Source organism: Rattus norvegicus, chromosome 19 (assembly GCF_036323735.1).
Source record: "Rattus norvegicus strain BN/NHsdMcwi chromosome 19, GRCr8, whole genome shotgun sequence".
Taxonomy (NCBI): Eukaryota; Metazoa; Chordata; class Mammalia; order Rodentia; family Muridae; genus Rattus; species Rattus norvegicus.
Window position 1 is genome coordinate 21287373 of NC_086037.1, and position 14027 is coordinate 21301399.

The 14027-nt window shown below is 38.3% G+C and overlaps 1 protein-coding gene across 9 annotated transcripts in view; it reads left to right on the plus strand.

The window, feature by feature from the left end:
• Positions 1-14027, plus strand: part of Iqcml1 (IQ motif containing M like 1) — a 223714-nt gene that overhangs the window by 60114 nt on the left and 149573 nt on the right. For 8 of the 9 annotated variants that reach the window (XM_063278520.1, XM_063278521.1, XM_063278516.1 and 5 more), the window contains 2 exons: positions 4991-5081; positions 12918-12997. In XM_063278520.1, the coding sequence (XP_063134590.1) occupies positions 4991-5081; positions 12918-12997 (171 nt within the window). The remainder of the gene's footprint in view (positions 1-4990; positions 5082-12917; positions 12998-14027) is intronic. The other variant, XM_063278523.1, reaches the window with a different exon arrangement.

Here is a 14027-nt window from a genome sequence, read left to right on the forward strand (position 1 = left end):
TTCCCCAAGGTCCATGACTTCACTAACCCTGAGTAGTTGGTTAGGTTTTCCAATACCAGGCACAACTTCTCTCTTCTTGGCAGGTCTTAAGTCTAATTAGAGAGATGTTGGTTACCGTCAAGGTCTGTGTGTCACTATTGCACCCTTAGAGTTAGTATACCATGCTGGTCATTGTTGTGGTTCATAGGCATCATAGTTGAGTAGGGCTATGAGTTGCTTACATGGTGTCTTTTCGTATCATGAAGGAGACTTTCCGGTCACATCTAGATTAGGTTAGGCCCCCTGGGCCCTGTTTGGGTATGTAGTTTTTAATGGAGAAAACTCAAGAGTTAGGATTTGGATATAGTAGGTACAAGGAGTCTTTTAAACATCAAAGACATGACATCAAGTAGTCTTTTCCTTAAGAGCATTCACTCTGTTATAGCACCACAAAATGGGCTATGACATTACTCAAAAGATACTTTATTTATAACGACATTCAAATTTGATTTTGTGGGCTAAATATCTAAATTTAGTGTTTATTTCTCAAGTAGCACAAATATAGAGTTTATTACCATCATAGACCTTGAGAAGGTCATGAAGGGAAAAAGTGTAGTTGGGAGAAAATCCAAGATCTGAGCTCCAGAGACTTGTAGCATTGTGAGAAGAAAACAAGGAGTGGGAACTGAGGAGCTGAGGGGATTGACAGGACATGCAGTGACCTCATGTTCATGTTTCTACCAGGGAGGAACAAGGCCTTAGACATTACCAAGTGTCCTAGGTGAGGCAGGTCTTGGGCATTGATGAATGCAGATTGGCAAGTGAGGGGTGGTGTTACATCTATATTTAAAAATAAATGTCAGAATGAATTCTTCACTTGAAGCTGGGATTGGATCACAAGTAGTAGAGTTTAGAGTAACTGGGAGAGGGGTCACTCTGGCAGACTTTTTTGGTAGAGTGTGGCAATGAATTGACTATGTTAATTTTTGTTTTCAGAGGAAAGGAAAATGATTGGTTAGTTTCTATAAAGAGAACGACTTTCTACAGCCCCAGAGTGTGAGGGGTGAACACATGGAATAAACAAGAGATTCTGGAAGGCTGTGTCCTTAAGATAGATGGTAGAAAGACCAGGCAAGGGACATCAAGGAGAATATAGTGAAATACCAACTTATCTGAGGGAAAGTCTTGAGATATTTGGTGTATAATAGTTTATGTCATGGTTTGAGGAAGGATGATAGATATGGATCTGTGGAGATTGGGATGAAACATTAAGAGTGACAAAATTGTGAGGATCTAGTAGAAAAGATGAGTAACTCTTTATAGCCATAGTCTCTTTGGGGAATATAGTTCCCTTTGGCAGTTAATTTGTACACAAGAGGTTAGGAATGTGGTACGTGATGAGGGAATGAAGTGTCTGTGAGAGTTCAATCACAGGGATCCTCCGGGGAAACCTCTATAGACTCTGTGATGTCAGAGCCATTTGACTAAGAGCCTTTGTATGTTCCCTACCAGGTAGCAATGATCAGAGAGAGAACTGATGTGTGACTTGAAATTGTGAGTCATTTGTTAAAGGTCTTATCTCAACACACATTAGGTTGTACCTTGGATGCATTTATTGAACAAATTTGATATTCACTTTGGGCTGACTTGGAAATGTGATCTAAGGTATCAGTGGCATTAATTTTAGAATTCAATTAGAGTTTGTGAGATAAGAAAGAGAAAATCTGCTATAGTACTTGTAGTCTACTCAGGCTGACAATTTTCTTCTGAAAATGGTGTATCTATCTGTCTATGTGAGAACATGCTAAACATTACCTTGAATTTGATCCAAAGATATCAACTTTTAAAAATGCCATGACAATTATCAGATCAAATAGCTTTAGCAAATATGTTCTTTATGTGTGACAGTTTCCTTAATAGAGTAAAATAAGGAAAAAATATGAACTCAATTTCTCTCGAAGTTTATAGATTCTACAGTACTGATTAACCAATTCCAATCGTCATTCTTCCAAGAACTTATGACTCTGGATTATTATAAATTAGAATTTTGAATGATGTATTATCAAATTAATGAATTTCAGAAATTAGAGATCACACGAGGAGTCACATGAAGAAGTTGGTTTTTGTAGTACATATTAAACACCACTCCATAGTCATCATAAAGCATATAATGTAAATGTCTTTATGCTTTTCTTTGGGGATAAAGGCATGTAGTTTTACTTTTGGATTAGTTACAATTTTAAATGAACTTTGCGAGATTTAATATTTATATATGACAAATATATTTAGGATTGATACTAGGTTTTTAACTAGTCTGAAAGGAAGTGTGTGTGTGTGTGTGTGTGTGTAGAGAAAGAAAGATAGAGAGACAGAGAGAGAGGCAGAGACAGAAAGAGAGAGGGAGAAGAGACAGAAAGGGAGAGGGAGGAGAGAGAGAGAGAGAAATTTAATTTTGAGATTGTATGTGTGGGTAGTTGTAAATGTGTAGAGATGTGTCAGAATGTATGTTTCTTTGGTTATCAAATCACACATCGTTTCCTTTACATATATGATGAAGGCATATGCACTTTGATAATGATTTTCCTAAGGCATTATTAGGTGATGCATATGTAGGAAAGAATAGAGAAATCTCTAAGGATAGATGTCTGTTTTGTGCTTATTTCTGTGGCCACAGTTACAACTTATAAACAGTGTTTTGATCAATGATGTTTATAAAATATTCTAGTCTATATTTTAATGACTTTTAGAACACATGTAATTGTAGCAAACGTGTTAAAACTTTCTTTTAAAACTTATTTCTACAAAATTATTTGGAAGGATTTAAGTCTGGGATTCTTGATAATTTATTAGAAAAGGAGAAACTAAAATATATTTTTAAAAATGTTTCCATGAAGTAGGAAAATATATTGACTTTAGTATCATGAAGTAACTTGATCTTTGAAGCTTTCACATTTGAAACTATTTCCTTGTGCACAGAGGCTGACTTTCTAGGGGAGGGCTACCCTCAGAAGATGGTCACACAGAGAACTGTGTCTCTGGCTTTTCTTCTAGGTTTGGTTTGTTGTTTATTTTCAGTCCTTGTTACAGAACTTACTGTCCCCCCTTACTTTGTGTTACTGAGAAGACAGGCTCACCGACCTCCCTGACACATGTCTGGGTCATCAGCCTGTATCTCTGTACTCCTTTCACACTGTATCTTGAAACAGATGCATGCAGAGCGAGAACTCTGAATAAATAGGGGGTGCACTGCGTTTGCTGTAATAGGGGTTCGCATGTGAAAAACTTTTGATATAGTTATAAGATCTTAAACATGAACTTATCGTAAGAATTTAGAAGTAATAAAAAGGATTTTCAAAACCATCTTCCTTCTAGTATTTCTAGTATTACCAGACCAGAAAAATTCCATAATGGTCTGACTTTCAAATTGTCTGATTACTCTTGCTTCATGTTTTTTATATGTGGGGAAGAATTAAGAGCATGTCAAGTGTTTTATGGGGGGTGAAGGTCACACCCCATGTTTTATACATGAGTAACTTACACCAGCTCTTCTGAGGAAGTAAAATCATAGCTTCTTAGCTATGGTTTCTTATTTGTAGTAACAACCATCTTTAGTAAATGTATATATTGCTTTGGATTTCCAAGAATCCTTTAGTTCTGTTGACAACATAGTAAACATGCCTGCAATTTGCATCCAGGCATATAAAATCCACATGTGAAATTCATGTATAAACAGTGACTCACTCTTTCATGGCCAGAGTGATGTATTGAATGATAAAGCTCCAACAGGCAAGGGGAAAATGAGTCTGGAGGTAGCAGAGGATATGACCTGGGAATTTAGGACAGAAAATACAGAGTAATGGAGAAAAGCCAAGTCCTAACAAAATTGGTTAGGCCTCTGGACCTAGTATTGTTGCAAGTAAACCTTACCCGGACTCATGAAAACCAGGGACTGTTCCTTTCTTGAGAAGGTAGTCAACACATGTTCACAATTTAGAAGCATTTTCTTTGTGTTTACACTAATTTAGTTTTGTGTTGATCGTCACTATAATTCTGATGGAAACAGACTTTTCATCCAGTCGTCACAGGAAAAAAAATATCCCCTCAGTTGTCTTAAGTAGGTTGAATAATGGTAACTGGATGATACAGACTAGTGCCTGTAAAGTTATTTTATTAAGAAAAACAAGAGCAACAGCAATGAAAACAATGAAGGGTCTTTTTAGTTAAAGTTAACTTGAGAAACATGGGTTGGGGAGAGCAGTGAAAGCTGAGGTAGAAACACTGTCACAGGGAGAGTAGGAGATTGCCGATACAAAGAGGAGCCTTGGACCCTGGTGGCAAGTGTGGTGTGGGCAGAAGGTTGCTGGCAGATCTCGGAACTTGGAAGAGAGGAGGATCATTTATCTATCTATATCTATATATCTATATACCCATACCTATACCTAGATCTATAACTATATTTATATATTAATAGGCTTTATGATATATGGACCATATGCCTCTGTACCTTTTAATATATCTAAGCTGAGAAATGAAAAGTGTTGGTGGATAACCAACTTATTACTTTTGTCTTGAGCCTATTAAATGAAGAGATTTTTGCTTCTGTTAATTAATGACTTGCTAATTGATTTTTAAAACACCAGAGCCTCCTATGTAAACCAAGCTTTATGATAATGAAGATAATAATGGTGATATGCACGGAAGTCCTTTGTATGTATGGGCATAAGCTATGTTGGTGTAGGCATTTTTTCCTGCTTTTGATAGACGCTGTTCAAGTCCGGTTTACTTTCTAGCTCTAAATTTTAGTGATTACAAAAGGTCAGAGTAGCATAGAGTAATGAAAAGTCAATCAAATGTGTTTCATGGGTAACTTTGTGCTATTGATTTTGGAATAATATAGCATCTCCTATTTTAAAAAGGTCTGTAAGTTTAAGTTGTAATTCAATCAAAAAGTACATTTGTTTTGGAAACTATAGTAATGCACAATCAAATCTTTTTTTTTTGTTAATTCTAGAAAAAGTGAAACTGGGTAAAATAATGGACGATATTGAATCCGTGAGTAAGAGAATGGAGAAAGAGAAGGAGATGAATCTCAGGAAGTACAGGTACTGTGGATTATCTAATTTAGAGAATAGAGAGAGAGAGAGAGAGAGAGAGAGAGAGAGAGAGAGAGGGAGGGAGGAAGGGGGCAGAGGGAGAGGGACTGAGGAAGGAAGAGGGATGGAGGAAAGGAAGGAGGGAGGGAGGGATAGAGACAGAAACAGAAAAAGGAGAGAAAGAGACAGAGAGGGGGGAGAGAGACAGAGAGAGGGAGAGAGAGAGACAGAAATTTTCTTCTTTTCTGGCCGTATTCTCTGACCAATGGCAGTGGTTTCTCAAACCCATCAACACCCCATGCATGAGGCTAATTTATCTTTCTGCTCCAGTCCCAAGGCATGTCAATTATCAAGATTTTAGTTTTCAGTTCAATTAACTTTTGAACCAGAGGATGTCTGAGTAGCTAAGCAAACCATCTGGGTTTTACAGTGCAGAAGCCTGAATCCAATTTGTGTCTTTCTTGAGAAAAATGCCATGTTTTTATGATAATATTATATAAGTTTGGAATTTTAATAACCCCTTTGCAGCAATTATGGAGCAGAATAACTTATGATTTTTTCCCTTTAAAATCTAATAGTTAAAGGTTAGTTTTTCCGTCACAGATGATGAGGGTGATTCCACAGGATGTGGTTGAGATGCAAGGATTTGCAATCTTGCTTCTGCTCTCCAGAGTGCCTGGAGATGGGTCAGCTTCTCTTCAGGGTTATCTTATGGAGTCATATCATCTTCCAGATACCTTTACAGGGGTGTGTGTGTGTTTTACCCCAGGGCTTCAGATAAAACCTCCGACTGCCCATAAGCACATATATTTGACAACTTGTACACTGTAGATGTTTCTCTGTTAAAATGCTCTCTCAATGGCTTATTTTACAGCAATTCATTAACACAACATGTTAAGAGAATTCCACACACGTTAAGAAAATTGACACAATATATAAAGAATGTCTTGTCTTCCAAATTCTGTGTCACAAACTGTGCCTCACGCCAGAAGACCCTTGACCGGTGCACTCGATCTCTTTGATCAAATCTGTTACAAGTCTCAGGTTTGAACAGATGGAAAACAGGCACAGCTTCAGGGCAAGGAGTTTGGTTTCACTTATCATTGGGGGAAGATATACATTATAAGAAAAAGAAGTTATTATATTGAAAGATTAATTTAAAAAAATTTCTCCTTTCTATCTTTACCCCATTTAACTCAAGATTCAGGTAAGATTAACTAAATCATGGCTGTTGGAAGACTACTTAATAAAGCAATTAATGTATAAGGCCTCTGGGTTCCCGTAGGGGAGGGCCCAGGAGCGGCAGGACCCCTGCGCCTGAGACACAGCCGGAACCTGAAGGAAACAGACCGGATAAACAGTTCTCTGCACCCAAGTCCCGTGGGAGGGAGAGCTGGACCTTCGGAGAGGCAGACACGCCTGGGAGACCAGAGGAGACTGCACTCTGCGCACATCCAGACGCCAGAGGAGAACACCAAACGCCATCTGGAACCCTGGTGCACGGAGGCTCCCGGAAAGGGCGGCGCAGATCTTCCCGGTTGCTGCAGCCGCGGAGAGGACTTGGGCAGTACCCCGTGAGCAAACTTGAGCCTTGGAACCATGGGTAGGACCAACTTTTCCCTTGCGAGAAACCTGCCTGGTGAACTCAAGACACAGGCCCACAGGAACAGCTGAAGACCTGGAGAGAGGAAAAACTACACGCCCGAAAGCAGAACACTCTGTCCCCATAACTGGCTGAAAGAAAACAGGAAAACAGGTCTACAGCACTCCTGACACACAGGCTTATAGGACAGTCTAGCCACTGTCAGAAATAGCAGAACAAAGTAACACTAGAGATAATCTGATGGCAAGAGGCAAGCACAGGAACCCAAGCAACAGAAACCAAGACTACATGGCATCATCGGAGCCCAATTCTCCCACCAAAATAAACATGGAATATCCAAACACACCAGAAAAGCAAGATCTAGTTTCAAAATCGTATTTGATCATGATGCTGGAGGACTTCAAGAAAGACGTGGAGAACTCCCTTAGAGAACAAGTAGAAGCCTACAGAGAGGAATCGCAAAAATGCCTGAAAGAATTCCAGGAAAACATAAATAAACAAGTAGAAGCCCATAGAGAGGAGAAACAAAAATCCCTGAAAGAATTCCAGGAAAACACAATCAAACAGTTGAAGGAATTAAAAATGGAAATAGAAGCAATCAAGAAAGAACACATGGAAACAACCCTGGACATAGAAAATCAAAAGAAGAGACAAGGAGCTATAGATACAAGCTTCACCAACAGAATACAAGAGATGGAAGAGAGAATCTCGGGAGCAGAAGATTCCATAGAAATCATTGACTCAACTGTCAAAGATAATGTAAAGCAGAAAAAGCTACTGGTCCAAAACATACAGGAAATCCAGGACTCAATGAGAAGATCAAACCTAAGGATAATAGGTATAGAAGAGAGTGAAGACTCCCAGCTCAAAGGACCAGTAAATATCTTCAACAAAATCATAGAAGAAAACTTCCCTAACCTAAAAAAAGAGATACCCACAGGCATACAAGAAGCCTACAGAACTCCAAATAGATTGGACCAGAAAAGAAACACCTCCCGTCACATAATAGTCAAAACACCAAACGCACAAAATAAAGAAAGAATATTAAAAGCAGTAAGGGAAAAAGGTCAAGTAACATATAAAGGCAGACCTATCAGAATCACACCAGACTTTTCGCCAGAAACTATGAAGGCCAGAAGATCCTGGACAGACGTCATACAGACCCTAAGAGAACACAAATGCCAGCCCAGGTTACTGTATCCTGCAAAACTCTCAATCAACATAGATGGAGAAACCAAGATATTCCATGACAAAACCAAATTTACACAATATCTTTCTACAAATCCAGCACTACAAAGGATAATAAAGGGTAAAGCCCAACATAAGGAGGCAAGCTATACCCTAGAAGAAGCAAGAAACTAATCGTCTTGGCAACAAAACAAAGAGAAGAAAAGCACACAAACATAACCACACATCCAAATATGAATATAACAGGAAGCAATAATCACTATTCCTTAATATCTCTCAACATCAATGGGCTCAACTCCCCAATAAAAAGACATAGATTAACAAACTGGATACCCAACAAGGACCCTGCATTCTGCTGCCTACAGGAAACACACCTCAGAGACAAAGACAGACACTACCTCAGAGTGAAAGGCTGGAAAACAACTTTCCAAGCAAATGGTCAGAAGAAGCAAGCTGGAGTAGCCATTCTAATATCAAATAAAATCAATTTTCAACTAAAAGTCATCAAAAAAGATAAGGAAGGACACTTCATATTCATCAAAGGAAAAATCCACCAAGATGAACTCTCAATCCTCATCTTCGGTTGGTTTATATACAAGTGTGCAATTTCTAGGCTTGAAAGTAAAATGATGCTATCTGGTGCTGGATAGAGGAGCCTTATTTTTTATTATGGCAGCTTGCTATTTTTGTAACATGGTGATTTGGTTGAACACAATAAAGTACAGTAGTAACTGATCTCCCCTTCTTCCTGGATGAGTGAACAGATGATTAAATGTTGATGTCAGCATCCTTGAGCATACTCAGATGAGCTTCTGCTTCTGTTGAAAATGATGCTGTGTTTGATTGTGGTCCGAAGCCTTGAAGCACTACTTGGCATCTCCTTCCTTGGAGGTCTCACTGTTTAAACCTAACAGATTTGATAGCTTGTTGGTAAGGTGAGGTCCAGCTTGTCTCCACTAGGTCATCTTCATGTGAATCCGGTGGTTATACGGTTTTGTTCTACGGATATTTCATTTTTTTTAATAACGGTTTTAGCTGACATTCATGGAGAGAATGAATCCTTAGAACTGTGCCACTAGTGAAAGGAAATCCTGTCTAGAGTATGTTTCTTTACAAAGCTGTGTCACACCATCCTTTGGGCCCTCTGCTGGAAAAGTAGAATCAAGTCTCAAATAATGCCTTTTAAATTGTATCCTCTAGTATTATAGATGTAGGACAGTACTGTATCATACCTCTGTGGATGTAAAATAGCTTGTACCTGCTTTATGATACGTAGTAGTGACCGTGCTTTATCAGAGCTGTTTTTAATGATGTTGCTCAGAATGTTTTCTTTCCAGATGATGATTGAGAAGCTAATTTAAAAAAAAATGGTGCCAGGTACCACAAGAGTAACAGAACTGTGCTGTTTTCTCGGGTTTTGTTTTTTTACTTTTTTTTTTTTTTAATGGAGTGTGCTGGATGTCTCTACAGTTTTGTTCAGATGACTGCAGAACCTGGAAAAGCTGTTGCTGCTGTTGATGCACAACACACTGCTATTATTGGTCTTTTTATATAAATATAAATATATATATACAGATATATAATTTGAATTTTTTGAAACTCTAGCTGTGCTGTCAACTTTGGAAAAAAGTATCCCCGTTTACTGTGTTGAGTTGGCACTGTACAGAAATTAACAGCCATATTGGTCTAGAAATGTTGAACTTAAGTTTTTTCCATTTGTACAGGGGTAACACACTGTATTAAATATGTAAGGTCTTATCTATGTGGGTTTGATTACAAAAATTAATAAAGTATTCGCTAAATAAAAAAAAAAAACTCAACCGTGATAATCTTAGCAAATGAGCGGCCGTTTTGTTCATTTAACTATGCAAATAGAGAATCATTTAAATATGCAAATAGCAGCTCAGGTTCATGCAGCATTTAGCCTAGTATTGTAGCAAGTTTTCCATTCTCTCCCACAACTTTCTCTTGTTCTGAATGCTATCATCTGCAGAAGTAGATGGCAGTGTAGTTCACCTCTGACTTCCACACCTTTATCCAATGACATGTTAAACATCTTTATATAGAAATCTCTTTCCAAACAGGTTTATTAAAAGGGAAACTTTCAGCTCTTTGGTTCTCTAAAATAAAAAGCATACCAATTTTAATAAAAAAAATAAAGCAGTTAAACAGTTTAGTCTATCCAGCAAGCTTTTAATAATGAGAAAAGTTAACCAAATTCATTGAAAAATAATTCTTATTTAATTTTAGGAAGCCTGTAATCCAAGGAACATTGACATCGATTTAGGGACAAATGAGCACTCATTTGTGATAAATCTGAACAAGAATAATGTCTTTCATTACGGTGTCTTTCTCAGTAGGGTTAACTGTTTCTCGGGGAATTGTTTCTTCTGCAATGGGTAGAAGATAAAGGTCTCCTAATACCCTCCTAGGTCCCATTTTTAAATGAAAACACATCCTGTTTAATGAGGAAGATCAACACTGTTCGAAATTAAGACCTGGTCCATGTACTCCAATGATAGCCTGGGGCACATAAAGCCTGAACTTCAATCTGCTCGGGCTGCCTTGTCTTTATTTATAGTTATTCTATGTTAGTAAGTTGTTCCTACCTCGGCAGTTGGCTTCATTTTGTTAATGCTGCTGTATGATGGGAATGCAGACAGACAGACAGACAGGCAGACAAGTAAGTACTTTGGGACATGGTGATTCAGGTTTTTTGAAAACCAGTATTTAGGTAGAATTTTTTTTTTAAAGAAGACATCAGGTTGAATTTTTTTATTGAAATCTGGCTCGTCCTGTCATGCAGAGAAAGCTTAGCAGAGATGCTGTAGAAAGCAGAAGGGAAAGAATGGAATCAGTCAGGTGGACAGGTAGAGAATTGCTAACAGCTTTTCAGACTAGATTTTGGGGGCGCTTCTGTCCAGATCACAGAGAGGCTTACAGGGGAGTTTTTTTCTCTCTCTCCTATATTTCCTTTCAAGATGACTTAGACAGAAAGCACTTATGGTTAAGGTGACATACATCATTTTCAGGTAGATTATAAAAATATTTACTAAAGAAAAGAAAAATGCCTAAAAAATAAGAAATATAAAAGAATTTTGTAAACACGCGATGTTTTAATTCATCTACAGTTCCCCATTTTTTGTCATGCAAAGAACAGAGTGGGCTGTTTCCACATTTTCACACTTCAGTTTAAGAATGTGACTTTCAAATTTTAAGTTAAAGATTATCGTTCACAAACCGTCCTGGTCCAACCATGGCAATGGTGGATGTGGATACATTCTAAATGTTACTTTCCAACCATGACGAAGCTGCACTGACCTACCTATTAGTGCTGTCAGTCATAGCCAGTGCATTGGAAAGCATGGCATCTGTCTTTCCGTCCAGGCACTCTTGGAATCCAGGCAAGTGAACCTAAACGCTGACCTCTGCTTTGTCCTCACCGAAGAGCTTACGCTGTATGTGACAGTCCAAGCCTGGGTCCTCTGACAAGTTCAATAAGAGAACCATAATGACGTGCCTCCCACTTCATTCTCCCACTTTGATTCATCTCCCTCAAAGTGCTAGGATTATTGGCATGCATCTCACTGGGTTGAAACAGCTCTGAATTAGGACTTAATGCTTTTCCTTCTTTTGTTTGCTAAACCAGATGATTTCGGTGACCATTTTTCATTAGTAGACGATTGTTGCTAAGATATCATGTTTTCCAGTTTGAAGATTAAAACATACTTAGTCATGTTCTACATGTTAGAGAGTAAACTGTCTGATACACGCACATACCTCTCAAGTTTGGTAGGATATAAATGAATTCTAAAATTTCAGTGGAATTACCCCGATCTTTGACAAATCCTTGAATATGTCATACTCATAGAAGAAAGACAAGGTGATTTATGACATAAGTTAATCTCGTAACTTATTTACTCTTTATTTAGTGCCCACGCCATATCTGATAGCAAGCTCTGACCAGGACTGTCATAGTCTCTTTCCCCATACATGCTGTTGTTTTTTTTCTCTTAGGGAAATATTTTAAATGCTAACACCTCTGTAATATTTATATAACATCTGGACAATAGTCCCATCCCTAGGCATTTATACCAAACAGGAAATTGAACAGGGGTAGAATTGAGAATGCCCAAAGGTTTCTGAGCCTTTTAAAAATGGCAGAACAGTGTGAGCTCCCTAAATATCTATCAGAAGACTGATACACCATTAGTCTATTCAATCCATATAGTACGACATTAAATAATAGTCCAATAGAACAGCAAGCATCTATGTGTGCTAATGAAGATATCCATAAGAATATCCAGTGTAAAAACTACTAGAAAACAACTTTATACACATAAACACTGTATGGAATATACTCTCTAGCTTATCATGTCAAATGAAGCTAGAATAGATAGTGTGTTATAATTCCTTAAGCCCACTGCCTGACCTCAAATCGAGGCTCCACCTATTTCTAGTTGTGATAATCTGACCTAATAACCCCCAGGCATTCTAGTTCCTTCATGTATAAAATTTGTAAATTAATAGTAGTAATTGGTTATTGGGCAAATTAAATCAGATAGGACATACAGAAGGCTTAAATGATACCTAGTCTATGAGAAATTATAAGTTAGCAAAATATTAGATGATGGCATTAGAGGAGATGTTCCTTTTCTTTTGGTTATTTATATTCTCTAAATTGTCTACATGGTCCTTGGCTTTAGATCCTACAGACAGACCTGTTTTAATCTTTACAAGAGACATTAGGAAAGCACGATTTAAAAATCTCTTATGAAACAATAAAAAATAGACATGGTGATTATTTTCCTGACTTCCGTTAGGTGAGGTTTGCTCAGACAGATGTTCCTGATGTTTACCACACTTAGAAGGTTAAGATTATTCTTTTAATAACGCTTACTGTGTAGGACACTGAGGGTGCCACAGCTCTAGTCCCTTTGTCAGGAGTACATGAGATTAGCATTTAATCCTGTAATTTGAGGTATGGGGGGCTTGCACTACCTAACAGGGGGCACTGAATGACTCAAGTTATAATAATTATGTTTTGAAAACAGGATGTCGGAACCCTTCCATTCCCAGATTGGCTTGTCTTTGCATAATGCGACCTCCCATTTGGGACTTCTGAAGGAACTTGGTGAGTTTCCCTGGACAAATGCTGGGAGCAGTAGTGATTTTCATTATATAAACCAAAGAGATGGTATTGAGCAAAGTCACTTGTTTATGATGTCATCTAAAAAACCATGCCAAAAGATAAAAGAGATTTGGGGGAGATCTAGTGGGAACTACTTTTTGTTACTTTAAACCTGAGAAGTTGGATCTTTAAGGTGTGAATATAGAATGCTGTAGGAAATTATGAAGATAAATTCATAGGCTTGAAAAGGAGTTTTCAGCAATAATTCTTTCAAGTTATTATTTTTGAAGTATATAAAATGTCTTAAAAACAAGCTATCCACGACACTTTATTTTATTTTTTTCCTCCATCATTATTTATTTATTTTTTTGTTATCTTTATTAACTTGAGTATTTCTTATTTACATTTCAGTTGTTATTCCCTTTCCTGGTTTCCAGGCCAACATCCCCCTAACCCCTCCCCTCCCCTTCTATATTGGTGTTCCCCTCCCCATCCTCCCCCCATTACCGCCCTCCCCCCAACAATCACGTTCACTGGGAGTTCAGTCTTGGCAGGACCAAGGGCTTCCCCTTCCACTGATGCCCTTACTAGGCTATTCATTGCTACCTATGAGGTTGGAGTCCAGGGTCAGTCCATGTATAGTCTGTGGGTAGTGGCTTAGTCCCTGGAAGCTCTGGTTGCTTGGCATTGTTGTTCATATGGGGTCTCGAGACCCCCTTCAAGCTCTTCCAGTTCTTTCTCTGATTCCTTCAACAGGGATCCCGTTCTCAGTTCAGTGGTTTGCTGTTGGCATTCGCCCATGTATTTGCTGTATTCTGGGTGTGTTTCTCAGGAGAGATCTACATCCGGTTCCTGTAGGTCTGCACTTCTTTGCTTCATCTATCTTATCTAATTGGGTGGCTGTATATGTGTGGGCCACATGTGGGGCAGGCTCTGAATGGGTGTTCCTTCTGCCTCTGTTCTAAACTTTGCCTCCCTATTCCCTGCCAAGGGTTTTCTTGTTCCCCTTTTAAAGAAGGAGTGAAGCACATCT